The sequence below is a fragment of the Hyla sarda genome, chromosome 9, assembly GCF_029499605.1.
Source record: "Hyla sarda isolate aHylSar1 chromosome 9, aHylSar1.hap1, whole genome shotgun sequence".
Lineage (NCBI taxonomy): Eukaryota > Metazoa > Chordata > Amphibia > Anura > Hylidae > Hyla > Hyla sarda.
In genome coordinates this window covers 106,933,468-106,950,758 of record NC_079197.1, presented here as the reverse complement: position 1 = coordinate 106,950,758, position 17,291 = coordinate 106,933,468, and the positions used below count along the sequence as shown (strand labels likewise).

General features: G+C 44.7%; 1 protein-coding gene across 6 annotated transcripts in view; it reads right to left on the bottom strand.

The window, feature by feature from the left end:
* The window catches only part of NRK (Nik related kinase), a 408,966-nt gene that overhangs the window by 137,497 nt on the left and 254,178 nt on the right, over positions 1 to 17,291 (bottom strand). For all 6 annotated transcript variants that reach the window (XM_056540621.1, XM_056540624.1, XM_056540622.1 and 3 more), the window contains one exon: positions 3,917 to 4,048. In XM_056540621.1, the coding sequence (XP_056396596.1) occupies positions 3,917 to 4,048 (132 nt within the window). The remainder of the gene's footprint in view (positions 1 to 3,916; positions 4,049 to 17,291) is intronic.

The window sequence follows — 17,291 nt, the reverse complement described above, 5'->3', positions numbered from 1 at the left end:
GGTGCGGGGGGTGCAGCCCGCACCGGGTGACACCAACCTAATGGGGTGACACCAAGACGCTCCGTAGCCGCACCCCCCCCCCCCCCCCCCCCCCCAGCTACACAGACACCACCTCCCCCATCTGTGCCCGACCGGCCTCCGTCAGCACAACCCCCCCCCCCCGCGCTGTGTGTGCCCGTCCATCAGCAACCCCCCTCTTTCTCCTGCACTGTGCGCCCGTCCATCATCTCATCACACCCCCCTCACCTTCTCCAGCATTGTGCCCGGCCTCCGCTCCCAAGTCTGCGCCGGCTTGACGTCACACCGTATGGCCGCGCAGGAGGACGTCAGTTACGTCACTCGCACGGCGCCCGGTGAGAAGGAGCGCTGCGCTGGATGGGTGAGTGTGTGTGTCTGTCTCTATCTATGTTTGTGTGTGTGAGACTCTGTGTGTGTGTGACTGTGTGCATGTGTGTGTGACTGTGTGTGTCTGTGAGTGTGTGTCTCTCTGACTGTGTGTGTGTGTGTGTGTGTTTGTGTGTGTGTCTCTCTGTGTTGTGTGTGTGTGTGTGTGTGTGGGGGGGGGGGGGGGGGTATAACGAGCGATCTATTGTGGGGAGACTTTGACCCATTGTGGGGAACCTGCGGCCTAATGTGGGGAAACTACTACCAAGTGTGGGGAGTCTATGCTACCTTATGTGGGGAGTCTGTGCTACCTTATGTGGGGAATCTGTGCTACCTAATGTGGGGAAATTGCTACCTAATGTGGGGTAACTGGTACCTACCTAATGTGGGGGAACTGGTACCAAATGTGGGGAATCTATGCTACCTAATGTGGGGAGTAGATGCTACCTAATGTGGGGAAACTGCGACCTACCTAATGTGGGGAATCTATGCTGCCTAATGTGGGGAATAGATGCTACCTAATGTGGGGAAACTGCGACCTACCTAATGTGGGGGAACTGCTGCCTACCTAATGCTCCCCCCCTGGCAGTAGCACCCTCATCATCCACTAGCAACACCCCCCCCCCCCCAGCAGCACCTCCATTAGCAGATCCTAATGGTGGATGATGGCGGTGCTCCTGCCAGGAGGATGATCCTGCCGATGGATGATACTGCCAGGGGGGATGGCTAGTAGCACCCTCATCATCCTCCAGCAACACCCCCCGAGTAGTAGCACCCCCATCATCCACTAGCAACACCACCAATACCCCCCTCCCGTCGTAATAGCATCAGCTAACGGATGTTGAGGGGTGTTACTGCGGTTGTGGTATTATATTCAGAGGGTGCACTGTATGGCAACGTTATATTCAGAGGGCGCAGTTTGTGGTAGTATTATATTCAGAGGGCGCAGTTTGTGGTAGTATTATATTCAGAGGACGCAGTTTGTGGTAGTATTATATTCAGAGGGTGCAGTTTGTGGTAGTATTATATTCAGAGGGCGCAGTTTGTGGTAGTATTATATTCAGAGGGCGCAGTTTGTGGTAGTATTATTAGAGATGAGCGAACTTACAGTAAATTCGATTCGTCACAAACTTCTCGGCTCGGCAGTTGATGACTTATCCTGCGTAAATTAGTTCAGCCTTCAGGTGCTCCGGTGGGCTGGAAAAGGTGGATACAGTCCTGGGAAAGAGTCTCCTAGGACTGTATCCACCTTTTCCAGCCCACGGGAGCACCTGAAAGCTGAACTAATTTATGCAGGAAAAGTTATCAACTGCCGAGCAGAGAAGTTTGTGACGAGTTGAATTTACTGTAGTTTGCTCATCTCTAATTATTATATTCAGAAGGCGCAGTGGGTGGTAGTATTATATTCAGAGGGTACAGTATGTGGCGGTATTATATTCAGGGGTACAGTATGTGGCAAATTTATATTCAGGGGTACAGTATGTGACAGATTTATATTCAGAGGTACAGTATGTGACAGATTTATATTCAGAGGTACAGTATGTGACAGATTTATATTCAGAGGTACAGTATGTGGCAGATTTATATTCAGAGGGTACAGTATGTGGCAGATTTATATTCCGGGGGTACAGTATGTGGCAGATTTATATTCAGGGGGTACAGTATGTGGCAGATTTATATTCAGGGGTACAGTATGTGGCAGATTTATATTCAGAGGGTACAGTATGTGGCAGATTTATATTCAGAGGGTACAGTATGTGGCAGATTTATATTCAGAGGGCGCAGTATGTGGTAGTATTATATTCAGTGGGTACAGTGTGTGGCGGTATTATATTCAGGGGCACAGTATGTGGCAGATTTATATTCAGAGGGTACAGTATGTGTTGGTATTATATTCAGAATGTACAGTGTGTGGTAGTATTATATTCAGAGGGTACAGTGTATGGAAGGTTTATAATCAAAGAGTATAGTGTATAGTAGTATTATATTTAGAAGATACAGTGTCTCTCAGGTTTATAATAATAATTGTTTTCATATAGAGGATGAGAATGCGCTGACATAGTGAGGAGACGTCTGGGCGTCACATTCTACAGACAGAAGTTTTAGCTGGAACAAGTCCTGGCGGTATGTACCATCTGAATTAGATAAGGGAAGACTATAGAGAAGACGTCACCTGTAGTCACTGATATCATTGTACATTCTCCTCACTATAGAGAAGACGTCGCCTGTAGTTACTGACATCATTGTGTATTCTCCTCATTATAGAGAAGACGTCACCTGTAGTCACTGATATCATTGTGTATTCTCCTCACTATAGAGAAGACGTCACCTGTAGTGACTGATATCATTGTGTATTCTCCTCACTATAGAGAAGATGTCACCTGTAGTCACTGATACCATTGTACATTCTCCTCTCTACATCAGAGCTGTAGTCACTTGTCAGTTCTACAGTTAGGTCAGTGAAACTACAACTCCCAGCATAACCTCACCACTGCTCAAAGGGGTACTCTACTGGAAAACATTTTTTTTAATCAGCTGGTGCTACAAAGTTAAACAGATTTGTAAATTACTTCTATTTAAAAATCTTAATCCTTCCAGTACTTATTAGCTGCTGTATAAGCGATTCACAGTAAGTTATTTTCCTTTTTAATTTATTTTCTGTCTGACCACAGTGCTCTATGCTGACACCTCTGTCCATGTCAATAACTGTCCATAGTAGGAGCAAATCCCCATAGCAAACCTATCCTGCTCTGGACAGTTCCTGACATGGACAGAGGTGTCAGCAAATAGCACTGTGGTCAGACTGGAAAGAACTACACAACTTCCTGTGGAGCATACACCAGCTTATAAGTACTGTAAGTATTAAGATTTTAAATAGAAGTAATTTAAAAATCTGTTTAACTTTCTGGCACCAGTTGATATAAAAGTAAATGTTTTCCAGTGGAGTACCCCTTTAAGTAATTCTGGGAGCTGTATATTTCAATGGTGAAAACTTCTTTAACACTTTCCCATTCTGTGGCAACTGGTATATCTGATTATTATACTGGAATTTCTCATAATGCGCTACAACAGTGGTGTCTGTCACAACAGGCTAAAAACTTACTGAAGGGGGGGGGTAGGTATGGGGGTGACACCATTTTCTACCGCACCGGGTGACACCAACCCTAGCAACGCCACTGCGTGTGAACGTACCCTTATACTGCCTCCTTCTCTTTTCTGACCTGTAGCTGTTTGGAGCTCCCGGACTGAACAAGCCCAGGTTTTACAGCTTCGGTTTGCTCATCTCTAGTTAGGACCAAACAACTCTTTCCAAAAATATAAGTGGATCCACACAGTCCCACTCCCATTTCTGCAAGTGACATTTCTAAATAGAAACGAACCCTTACTGTACTGTATATAACATTTATTAGTAATTCTTCATAATACTGAAAAAATTGACTATAAAATCCAACAGAATTGTTTAAATTACATGACTGGTAGATTTAAGAAACACACACACAAAAAAAAAATTCTTTTAACAACTGTCATCTACCTTAGGTGGCTGCTCTTCGCCTTGCACTGAGCCCCAAAATACTTCATCTTTTCCCGGGGTCAGAGGACTTATGATCATGTCAGAGAGGGAACTGCTGTAGTGATTGTCTCTACTGGAGCGCAGATTTTCATTCTTTGTTTAAGAGAAAAAACAAACACATGGATGAAATAATAATGCTGGATCACAGGAGACAGCACTGAATGAACAAACCACTTCCAGCTTTGCTCTCAAGAGGGTTTATGAGCTATACATGTTAATATTAACCATTTACTTTATGGTCTTAGGGAGGAACATAGGAAAGCAAAAACCTTTGCATTCAGCTTTTGTTTGGAGCTGCAGATTTCATGCAGTTTTCAATCATTCAGTTACATTGATATCTGCAGCAGGTCCTGTACATTTGAATGTACCCTAAGCATTGGCATATCTCCCATTAGGCTGACAAAGTCTGGGCCTAGGGTAGCACTACATCAGGGGGTGGCAGCAGTAGGCTCCATTAACAGCATATTTGGCATATGTCAGGTGTCCCGGTACAGGACTTGTTCCTGTCCCTCTGTCTAGCAGGGCTAGAGTCCCTCCATGCTAGCAGGGCTCTCCTGGAGGGTTACCCCTAGTCGCCTCTTAATGCTGTGTATTAAATGTACATTTTTATGTATTTAATAGTAGTATACCTTTGTATAGGACCTTAGAGGTCATGTGCCTTTAAATAATGTATGTTGTGCTATGGTTCAAGGACCTTTGGGTCATGTGATATACCCATAGTTCCTTAGGACAGGACTGACAGGTTTGGAGAACCAATGAGCTTTGTACCTGCCCCCTTAATATATAAGGGGCTGCTGCCACTTAATTCTTTTTCTTGTTCCTGGCACTTAAAAGAAAGCACATCTCAGCACAATCATCAATTCAAGCTAGGCCTAAAGCCTTATCTTCTGTAGCCACTAAAACGTGAGTCATCCAGCTCAAAACTACTAAAATCCTGTGTGACTACTGCAACTCAATTATATTCAAATCAGTAGCACAGTAGTTAGCAAACAAAAGCTCATTGTTCTCAGAAGTCCCAGCAAAACCTGTGAGGAACCTGAACTACGGTCCTCTATACAAAGACTGTTCTGTTACCTACAATTTCATAAAATATGCAGTAAAGTTTATTCCTGTTTTCATCAAATATCTGCTGTGGACATTCAATTATTAATCCCTACCGTTTGTGGGACGGTTGGTGGTAGAAACATTAACCATTGGGAAACTTCACCCTGGCGTCACAACAACAAAGGGTTAATACCAGCCCCCTACATCACTACCACTCGCAACACCCTATTGCATCCTTCACCCCAGACTACCACATGTGCATTTGGCATATGCTTTGGGAGAAACTACTCTGTATTTAAAGAAAGTATCCACTGAGCAAATTAAATGCTAAAAGAGCATCCTTCTGGTTTATCCCAAAAGGTAAACATTAGTATATTGTTTCTGTATTTAACATAGTCTGCTGTTCTTTACTGTACAGAGGCATCCTATATAGTACATGGGATTTATTTCTTTTATTATGGAGCCTATGTGTGGCATATTAAGACAGGTGTGTCAGAGGATTCTGTAGGATGTATATTTCAGTAGGAGTATTCCTGCAGTGTGACCAAAGCCTTAATGAGTGTGCATTAACCCCTTAAGGACTCAGCCCATTTTGGCCTTAAGGACTCAGACAATTAAATTTTTACGTTTTCATTTTTTCCTCCTTGCCTTCTAAAAATCATAACTCTTTTATATTTTCATCCACAGACTAGTATGAGGGCTTGTTTTTTGCACGACCAGTTGTCCTTTGTAATGACATCACTCATTATATCATAAAATGTATGGCGCAACCAAAAAACACTATTTTTGTGGGGAAATTAAAACGCAATTTTGCTAATTTTGGAAGGTTTTGTTTTCACGCCGTACAATTTATGGTAAAATTGACATGTGTTCTTTATTCTGAGGGTCAATACGATTAAAATGATACCCATTATTATATACTTTTATATTATTGTTGCGCTTAAAAAAAATCACAAACTTTTTAACCAAATTAGTACGTTTATAATCCCTTTATTTTGATGACCTCTAACTTTTTTATTTTTCCGTATAAGTGGCGGTATGGGGGCTCATTTTTTGCGCCATGATCTATACTTTTTTTTATACCACATTTGCATATAAAAAACTTTTAATACATTTTTTATAATTTTTTTTAAAATAAAATGTATTAAAAAAGTAGGAACTTTGGACTTTTTAAATTTTTTTTCGTTCATGCCGTTCACCGTACGGGATCATTAACATTTTATTTTAATAGTTCGGACATTTACGCACGCGACGATACCAAATATGTCTATAAAAAATGTTTTTTACGCTTTTTGGGGGTAAAATAGGAAAAAACGGACGTTTTACTTTTTTATTGGGGGAGGGGATTTTTCACTTTTTTTTACTTTTACTTTTACATTTTTTTACATTTTTTTTACACTTGAATAGTCCCCATAGGGGACTATTCATAGCAATACCATGATTGCTAATACTGATCTGTTCTATGTATAGGACATAGAACAGATCAGTATTATCGGTCATCTCCTGCTCTGGTCTGCTCGATCACAGACCAGAGCAGGAGACGCCGGGAGCCGCACGGAGGAAGGAGAGGGGACCTCCGTGCGGCATTATGAATGATCGGATCCCCGCAGCAGCGCTGCGGGCGATCCGATCGTTCATTTAAATGGCGAACTGCCGCAGATGCCGGGATCTGTATTGATCCCGGCACCTGAGGGGTTAATGGCGGACGCCCGCGAGATCGCGGGCGTCGGCCATTGCCGGCGGGTCCCTGGCTGCGATCAGCAGCCGGGATCAGCCGCGCATGACACGGGCATCGCTCCGATGCCCGCGGTTATGCTTAGGACGTAAATGTACGTCCTGGTGCGTTAAGTACCACCTCACCAGGACGTACATTTACGTCCTGCGTCCTTAAGGGGTTAATGACTAAGTCACAGCGCAACTTTCCAACCGTCAGGAAGTAAATTATTACAAAAATACAAGAGTTGGGCAGTGATTATTTTATGAAGATGCATTTTAAATATGAACACCCAAAATATAGTCAAGAATTGTTTAGAGCTCAGACTCCAAGATGGAGTCACCCTGCCTCCACCTGAACCTCAGTGTTGTATTTGTTTAGTGGGAAGAAAAGGATGAGGAAAACTCTGCCAATCAGAAAGAAACTACACTATAAGGCTATGTTCACACACAGTATTTTGGTCCCTATTTTGACCGTAAAAAAAAAGCTGGTTAATATCTCAAAAATGGTCCAAATAAAGTGTGTGTTTTTTTTTTTTTTTACATAATGAGTTCAATTGGGCTCAATGGATAAACATCTGTTAATTCTCATTCCGTAAAAATGAATGGCCATAAAATGAAGTGCAGGGTCCTTTTTGTTTCAGGCAAATACCCCTTTACTTCCATTGACATCTTCTAGATGCTGTAGGGGATATTTATCATTGCCTTTTTGACATTTTATTGGCTAAAGTTAGGAGCAAAATTGTTGCGCCGTTAGATTTTGTGCAAACATTTTGCAAAATTTCAAAATAGACAACTTTGGCAAAATGTGGCTGTTAGATGCAGAGCTTCATTCTTGACTATGGACGAGATTTATTAACTGTCTTTTTTAAAAAGAATAAAAAAAAAACGAAAAGAACAACAAACCCAGGAGGTTACAGGGTTACTAACAGTTAACAACAACTTTAGGGAAGACCCCCAAAGGGATACCCTAAACTAGAAACCCCCCAAAACAAAAAATTATAAAATGTTACTTTTATTTGGCATTTTAAAACCAGAAAACATAAATGATAATTGATCTAGACACCGTTAGGTGCCAGTACCACATGGATTAAAACCACAGGGTATGTCTAGCACATTTGCATTGTTTATTTGGTTCAGATGCCTTTCGATATGTGTGCTGACTGTAAGGACTGCTGATTAAAATGTAACACAAGCCAGAGTCCTGACATTTTGCTGGCCACCCAGCTTCATCAGAGGACTGGCGGCTAGTGAGTGCCAGAAATACAGCCACCCTTTATAAATACTCCCCTGATGTCATCAGAATGAGCGCCCCCAAGGTTAGCCAATGGTAGCACAAAGATCTGGTCAAGTGTAGTGGGCGTACTTAGGTATTGGAACATTCCTCCTAACTGCAACCTAGAGTAGGAGGAAAAGCATGTCATGTGATGTAAACTAGACTTGTGCACTAGAAAAATTTTCGTTTAATTTCGTTTCGTTTTTTCGTTTTGTAAAAAAATTTCGGTTCGGCAATATTTTCGGTTTAGATTTTTCGGATACATTCGGTATTCGGGAACATTCGGTAAATCTTTAGTCTTTTTTTGGACTTTAGCGATCCTAATAAATAATGGAGATACCTTTTTTATTAAAATTTTGCAGGGTATCATAAAAAAATCATGATAAAAAAGATACAGTGGTGATGAAAAAAATTGTATCTAACGAAATGTATCTTTTTTATTATGAAATGTTTATTCATTTTTAAACAGGGATCAATTTATGTGAGCGGGTAAAGCACTAAAAATGTAGCCGACAATAATGAAAATGTAGTGAGTGCGTGTTTTTCACTTTTTTTAAAAACATTTTTTAGGTAGTACTACTACTCCCAGCATGGAACACACTCTTCCATGATGGGAGTAGTAGTTACCTGTACTAATTGACAGATTGCAGGGGTCCCTTGCGATCCTCTTGTATAATGTACAGATGCGGCGGCTGCTCTTCTATGGTCCCCTGCACTCACGTATATATACACATATTCATATTTCCCGCAGAGCTGTGATTGGCCAGATGGTTCCAACCAATCACAGCTCTCTGTGAGAAATAGGAATATGTGTATATATACGGCCATGCAGGGGACCATAGGAGAGCGGCCGCAGCATTCATACATTATACTGGAGGATCGCAGCGGGCGTCAGGAGTGATACCCGCAGTGATCTTCCCTTTACTACAAGTACTATCACTCCCAACATGGAGTACACTCTGCTCCATGCTGGGAGCTGTAGTACCTGTATTAATAGACAGATCGCAGTGGGTGTCAGAAGTTACACTCGCTGCGATATGTCTATTAATGCAGGTACTACAGCTCCCAGCATGGAGCAGAGTGTGCTCCATGTTGGGAGTATTAGTACCTGCAGTAAGGGACAGATCCCAGGGATGTCACTCCTCCTGACACCGCTGCGATCCTCCTGATGTGAATGTCGGGATCAGCTGTTCTCAGGGCTACAGAGCCAGGAGAACAGCTGACGCTGAGCCGTAGGTATATATCGTATATCTACTGCCCAGCAAGAACTTACAGTGAGCTTGCAATGTGTATACAGTATACACATTGCTGGCTCACTTAACCCCTTGCTGAGCTGTGCGCTATGCGCAAGCCCAGCAAGGGAAGAGTTAACTTACACTGCTGGACAGTGTAGGTTAACCCTTTGTGCGGTATACACTTTATACAGCTATCTATAGATAGCTGTATACAGTGTATACAGAAGACGAAGTCCAGCTTACTTCCCCTGAGTCCCGGGCCGGGTTCGTGTAGCTCCGCCCCCTAGTGATGACGTCATTAGGGGGCGGAGCTACAGAAGGGAACAAGGCTAGTTTATCTGAAGCTCTGTTCACATTGTACGTTTTGTATAATGTGAACAGACCCTTCTGGCAGTGTCTACCCAGACAGGGAGACTCCAGCTGTTGCTAAACTACAACTCCCAGCATGCCCAGACAGCCAAAGGCTGTCTGGGCATGCTGGGAGTTGTAGTTTTGCACCAATTGGTGGCTCCCTGTTTGGGTAGACATTGCATCATGGGTGCTCTCCCCAGCGGACAGCGCCAAAAATGTCATAACCAATTTTTTGTGTTTTTTTTTCTTCTCGTTTCAGATCCGTGTATGCAGAGGATTACTGCGGATTCGATGGATTACGGCGGATTATTTTTTTTCCCTTTAATAAAATAGTTAACGAGGGCTGTGGGGGAGTGTTTTTTTAAATAAAATAATTTTTCCAATGTGTTGTGTTTTTTTTTTATTTTTATTGAATTTTCAGGGTTAGTAGCGGAAGCTGTCTTATTGACGGAATCCATTACTAGGCCAGGGCTTAGTGCTAGCCCCAAAAACAGCTAGCGCTAACCCCCAATTATTACCCCGGTACCCACCGCCACAGGGGTGCCGGGAAGAGCCGGTACCAACAGGCCCGGAGCGTCAAAAATGGCGCTCCTGGACCTAGGCGGTAACAGGCTGGCGTTATTTAGGCTGGGGAGGGCCAGTAACAATGGTCCTCACCCACCCTGGTAACGTCAGGCTGTTGCTGTTTGGTTGGTATTGTGCTGAGAATGAAAATACGGGGAACCCTATGCGTTTTTTTTTTTAAATTTAAATAAAAAAATAAATAAAAAAAACGCATAGGGTTCCCCGTATTTTCATTCTCAGCCAGATACCAACCAAACAGCAACAGCCTGACATTACCAGGGTGGGCGAGGACCATTGTTACTGGCCCTCCCCAGCCTAAATAACTCCAGCCTGTTACCGCCTAGGCCCAGGAGCGCCATTTTGACGCTCCGGGCCTGTTGGTACCGGCTTTTCCCGGCACCCCTGTGGCGGTGGGTACCGGGGTAATAATTGGGGGTTAGCGCTAGCTGTTTTTGGGGCTAGCACTAAGCCCTGGCCTAGTAATGGATTCCGTCAATAAGACAGCGTCCACTACTAACCTTGAAAATTCAATAAAAAAAAAAAACACAACACATTGGAAAAATTATTTTATTTAAAAAAACACTCCCCCACAGCCCTCGTTAACCATTTTATTAAAGGAAAAAATAAATAATCCGCCGTAATCCATCGAATCCGCAGTAATCCTCTGCATACACGGATCTGAAACGAGAAGAAAAAAACACAAAAAATTGGTTATGACATTTTTGGCGCTGTCCGCTGGGGAGAGCACCCATGATGCAATGTCTACCCAAACAGGGAGCCACCAATTGGTGCAAAACTATAACTCCCAGCATGCCCAGACAGCCTTTGGCTGTCTGGGCATGCTGGGAGTTGTAGTTTAGCAACAGCTGGAGTCTCCCTGTCTGGGTGGACACTGCCAGAAGGGTCTGTTCACATTATACAAAACGTACAATGTGAACAGAGCTTCAGATTAATTAGCCTTGTTCCCTTCTGTAGCTCCGCCCCCTAATGACGTCATCACTAGGGGGCGGAGCTACACGAACCCGGCCCGGGACTCGAGGGAAGTAAGCTGGACTTCGTCTTCTGTATACACTGTATACAGCTATCTATAGATAGCTGTATATAGTGTGTACCGCCCAAAGGGTTAATCTACACTGTCCAGCAGTGTAAGTTAACTCTTCCCTTGCTGGGCTTGCGCATAGCGCACAGCTCAGCAAGGGGTTAAGTGAGCCAGCAATGTGTATACTGTATACACATTGCAAGCTCACTGTAAGTTCTTGCTGGGCAGTAGATATATGATGTATACCTACGGCTCAGCGTCAGCTGTTCTCCTGGCTCTGTAGCCCTGAGAACAGCTGATCCCGACATTCACATAAGGACGATCGCAGCGGTGTCAGGAGAAGTGACATCCCTGAGATCTGTCCCTTACTGCAGGTACTAATACTCCCAACATGGAGCACACTCTGCTCCATGCTGGGAGCTGTAGTACCTGCATTAATAGACATATGGCAGCGAGTGTAACCGCTGCGATCTGTCTATTAATACAGGTACTACAGTTCCCAGCATGGAGCAGAGTGTACTCCATGTTGGGAGTAGTAGTACTTGTAGTAAAGGGAAGATCACTGCAGTTATCACTCCTGACGCCCGCTGCGATCCTCCAGTATAATCTATGAATGCGGCGGCCGCTCTCCTATGGTCCCCTGCATGGCCGTATATATACACATATTCCTATTTCTCACAGAGAGCTGTGATTGGCTGGAATCATCTGGCCAATCACAGCTCTGCGGGAAATATGAATATGTGTACATATACGTGAGTGCAGGGGACCATAGAAGAGCAGCCGGCGCATCTATACATTATCCAAGATGATCGCAAGGGACCCCTGCAATCTGTCAATTAGTACAGGTAACTACTACTCCCATCATGGAAGAGTGTGTTCCATGCTGGGAGTAGTAGTGCTACCTAAAAAAAAATTTTTAAAAAGTGAAAAACAAGCACACACTACATTTTTACTATTGTCGGCTACATTTTTAGTTGCTTTACCCGCTCACATAAATTGATCCCTGTTTAAAAATGAATAAACATTTCATAATAAAAATGATACATTTCATTAGATACAATTTTTTCCATTACCACTGTATCTTTTTTATTATGATTTTTTTATGATACCCTACGAAATTTTTATAAAAAAGGTATCTCCATAATTTTTTAGGATCGCTAAAGTCCAAAAAAAGAATAAAAAGATTTACCGAATGTACCCGAATACCGAATGTATCCGAAAAATCAAACTATCTATATCCTTTTTATTATATTTGTTATCAGAATGAATTCTTCACGTTCGTTTACAGATAATGAATGCATTCGTTATTTACAGCATTATGGTTGGGAAATAACGAATGTATTCGTTACTTTGCTATTCGTATTATCGTGGCTATTCGGGAATGTTCAAAATATGTTTTCGTGCATTCGGTTCGGTCCGAATGCACGAAAACGGTAAAATTCGTTAATTTAGACATTCGTGCCGAACCGAATTGCACATGTCTAATGTAAACATCTGGTGACCGGTCATCGTAAGGTGCTGCGTGTGATCCGCGATTTTCCCTGAACCCAAAACGACTGCGCATGGCATCGGACATAGGCGCAGGAGACTGGTAAGAACTGTTAGTGCACATGTGTGAAAAAGCCAAGCATGCCAGTAAACTTAGTTGCGGGGTTCCGGTATGAGCTGTCACTGCGCGTGTGTAAAAGGACGTGCATGACAACGCACTTAGATATTTTCACGAATGCTATGCCGGTATCCTGTGTATTGACAGGTTCTTAGCTATCACTAGAGATGAGCGAACTTTTGAAAAATTAGATTCGGCTGATTCGCCAGATTTTTCAAAAAAATTTGGTTTGATCCAAATTTATTTGCGGCAAAATCTATATTAAAAATGGCTATTTCTGGCCTATAGAGAGCCTCAGTAGGGGTGTAGAACACTTTTCTTCTGTGTTCTAACACGCATATGGAGTGAGCTGGGGTAATGAAACAATACTGTTATTCAGTATGACATGCGGATTACAGGCATCGCTTCTAGAATCACTGCCGCAGAGCGACACAATGAAAAAGCTTGGAGGTGGCATCCGTATGAGGAGACTGTATAGTGGCTGAATGACACAGTGTGGAGGTGTTGGCAGCATGAGGAGACCATAGAGTGGCTGTATGACACAGCTTGGATGAGGCTGAAGCATGAGGAGACATATAGTGGCTGAATAACACAGCGTGGAAATGTTGGCAGCATGAGGAGACCATATATTGGCTGAATGACACAGCCTGGAGCTGGCAGCAGCATGAGTAGACACTAGGGCTTTACAATCCCTAAGATTAAAATATGAATTCTGAAATTTAAACTGAAGATTTTGGGTAGCTAGTGCTACCATAAAAAATGTTTATTCCCAGACCCAGGCCCAGCAACATCAGTAAACCATGTATTGGCTGAATGGCACAACCTGGAGTTGGCAGAAGCATGAGGAGACCATTGAAATTTGTGTTTTTTAAATTTAAGATTTTTAAATTGAAATTGAGGGTTTTGAAATTGAACTTTTAACTCCCAAGTTTTAGTGGCCAGGGACGCGGCATGTGGGTACAAAGGACCAAATCTAACAAGGAGTCACAGGTCACATGGCAGCACAATGACAGTGCCTGGAGGTGGCATCAGTAGGCGGAGACCATATAGTCGCTGAATGGCTCTCAGCCTGGAGTTGGCTGAAGCGTGAAAAGAGACCATATAGTGGCTGAATGAGACAGCCTTGAGGTAGCATCCGTATGAGGAGACCATAAAGTGGCTGAATGATTGCCTGGAGTTTGTGGCAGCATGGGGAGACCATATAGTGTTTGAATGGCACAGCCTGGAATTGGTGGCAGATGAGGAGACAATAGGGCCTCACAATCTCTAAGAATAAAACATGAATTTTGAAATTTCCATTGAAGATGTATGGTACCTAATACAACCATAAACATATATAGGTAATGTCCTAGGCCCAGCAGCATCACTAAACCATGTAGTTGCTGAATGACAAATCCTGGAGTTGGCTGAAGCATGAGAAGAGACCATATAGTGGCTGAATGAGACAGCTTGGAGGTGGCAGTATCAGGAGTCCTAAAAGTGACCCGGTGACAGAGTGGTGCGGTGGGTGGCAATACCAGTACCTGGTGATGAAGGCAGGTGAAAAAAGGTCAGATGCGGAGGAATGTTTGTAACTGGGGAGCAGCGCCTTAAATTTGTTTGGCACTATCCATATTTGTGAAGTGTTGGTGTGGCATCATGGTCAATCTACTCTCATGCATGAGGAATTGGTGGTTGGAAATCCTGGCTGATCCACATTTTTTGTGGACAGACGAGTTCTCCTTGGGGTGATTATGGCCCCCACCACACTAAACACCCACTCTGATGGCACACTACTGGCCGGGCAGGACAACTTTTCCAGGGAAAACTCTGGCTGCCCAGAAGTCCTGCCCACAAGTCCAGAAGATCTTCAAGGTGTGTTGGCATGGGCATGTCAAGGTATGCCACCACCTGCTGGTTCAGGTCCTGCTCCAGGTCTACCTGCTGCTGATGAGTTGCTTCACTATGCGGGTAAAGAAAGCTACTCATCAGCGACTGTAGACTCAGGCTGCTGCTGATGGAGCTGGTACTGCTCCTGTCACCCCACCCCTCCCCAGCAGCCATGGCAGTGGAAGGTGAGTGCAGGGGGCCCCCCTATTCAGACCTGCAAGAGAATGGACGATGGCGCCGATAAGCATCGGCCAACTGACTACAAAGGATGCCTCTGTAGTAGATAATTTTGTCCTCCCTCTAAGTGGGTGTAAAAAAGGCCCCTATGTTGTGGCAGTAGCGAGGGTCCAATAAGGTGGAGATCCAGAAGTTATCCTGCTGCCGAATTGTGACAATTTGGCTGTCACTACGCAAGCAGGTGAGCATGCATCGTGCCATTTATGCAAATGACTCAAAGGGACTCCCTGCCTCCATATCCACTGCATACTGCCACGGTCTGTCTGGGTCCTCTGTCTCACCTTCCTCATAATCCTCTAGCTCCTCTGGCTGCTCCTGCTCCTCCTCTCCTGTAAGATTACTAGAAAAAAATGCCCATTTGGCGAAACCTAAACTGTTCTCCACTGTGCCCCTCCCCCTCCTCCGCCTCCTCCAGTTCAGCCCCCACAGGGCTCATGTGGCTGTGAGATGTAGGCGCCACATCTCCAGAGCCCTGACCAGCCATCGTTTCCAACAAGTGTTGTAAGAAATGAAGCAGTGGAATGACGTCGTTCATCCCATAATCCTGGCGATTTACTAATAATGTGGCTTCCTCAAAGGGCCTGAACAAATAGCAGGTGTCATGTATGAGCTGCCACTAGTTCACATTAAAGTTACACAGGAGAGTACCCCTATCTGCATCGGAGCCACGGTTCTGCCAGGCCGCTTTATGGTGGCGAAGCATATGTTGCCGCTGGGCCGTGGTGCCAACATTGGGACCCTGGCCACACTTCACCTTCTTCTGCCGACATATCTTGCATGTGGCTATGTGAACCTCCTCCGAATGCTTGATGAAAAACTGAGAAGTATGAAAGACAAAAAGGGACAATGCGCCTATCTATGTGCTGTTATCCTTATTACAAGTGACAGGTGAGGAAGCGTAAGGAATGCTCTCACCTGGTGGTGTTCTGCTGAGAGCATAACACCTGTTGCAGCTTGAAGGGGCCCAACTGGTGTGGGTAAGTGGAAATCCATGGTGTGCTGCCCGGATCCACCCGTCCGGCCGGACGGTCTGAGAGTATGAGTGGTAGCGGGGAAAAAGGAATCCGATCCTGGCGCTCACCCGTGCGGCAGCTGAGGAAATGATGTCAGAAGCCGTGATGAGGTAAAAGATGCACTTTATTTTGAATAAAGCAGGGACTACGCGTTGCGAGGGGACAGGCTCCCCTCTTCCTCAGGTCCAATCAACTTGATTGGACCTGAGGAAGAGGGGAGCCTGTCCCCTCGCATCGCGTAGTCCCTGCTTTATTCAAAATAAAGTGCATCTTTTACCTCATCACGGCTCCTGACATCATTTCCTCAGCTGCCGCACGGGTGAGCGCCAGGATCGGATTCCTTTTTCCCCGCTACCACTCATACTTGATGAAAAACTGCCACACTGCCAAGTAGCTGATTTTCCCACCAATAGTCCTCACTAATTGACTGTTACTGCCGCCCTCTCCAGGAACCCCTGTTCCACTACCTCCTGGGAAGGTAGGCTGCCATGAAGCAGGTGGTCTCCCCGGGCACGTTTGGCTCCAGAATTTCCACTTGTGCCACCATGCTGACTGCTAACCATGCAACTGCCTTGCTGGCTCAGCTGTTGCCTCACGGGCAACCTGCAACTCTCTCTTCTCCTGATGATGAAGCCCCTTCTGCACCCGGCTCCCAATTGCGATCGGCTTCATCATCATCAACAAGTGTCTGTACGTCACTGATGTCCTCCTCAGGTTCCTCAACAGTGTCTGCTTCAGGACCTTGAACCCTGGAAACACCGCCTCCGTCGTCACTCTCCTCATCACTACTTGCCCGCCTAGCGGAGGAAGCGGCAGATGTCTCCTCCACTTCTTACCTGGGCAGTATCTGCTGACTGTCCTCTATTAGATCATCCTCAGTGACTAGTGGAGATGAACCCACAGCATAAGATACTTTTGTAGGGGAGGGAACAGCATAGGACAGAGGCAATGGGAGGACAAGGACTCCTCCCGGGCCATTCCATCTGAGGATTGTGGGGGAGGAACCCACTGACTGTTGACTGGGGGTGTCAGATGTCACTTGTGATGAAGTGGATGATCGTGTTAACCAATCGACACCAGCAGATGGGTTGCTGGTCGAGACACGACCGCTAGCTGATAAAGGGAGCTCAGGCCTCTCGCTACGACTCCTGCTGCCACTCGCCCCTAGTCTGCTGCGACCTCTGCTTGAAGGATTTAGGCCTCTGCCACTCCTCTGTGCATGTCCTTGCACTTCTCTGCCTGACATACTTAGTGCATATATGAGGGGAGTACAATACGCTTCACTACACTTAAAACAGTATTTATTTGTCTAGAACAGCAGCAGGTGCGCACTTTTGGCTGTCCTTTCACAGTATCTAGGCCCTTGACAGATTAACAGGTACAAATAGT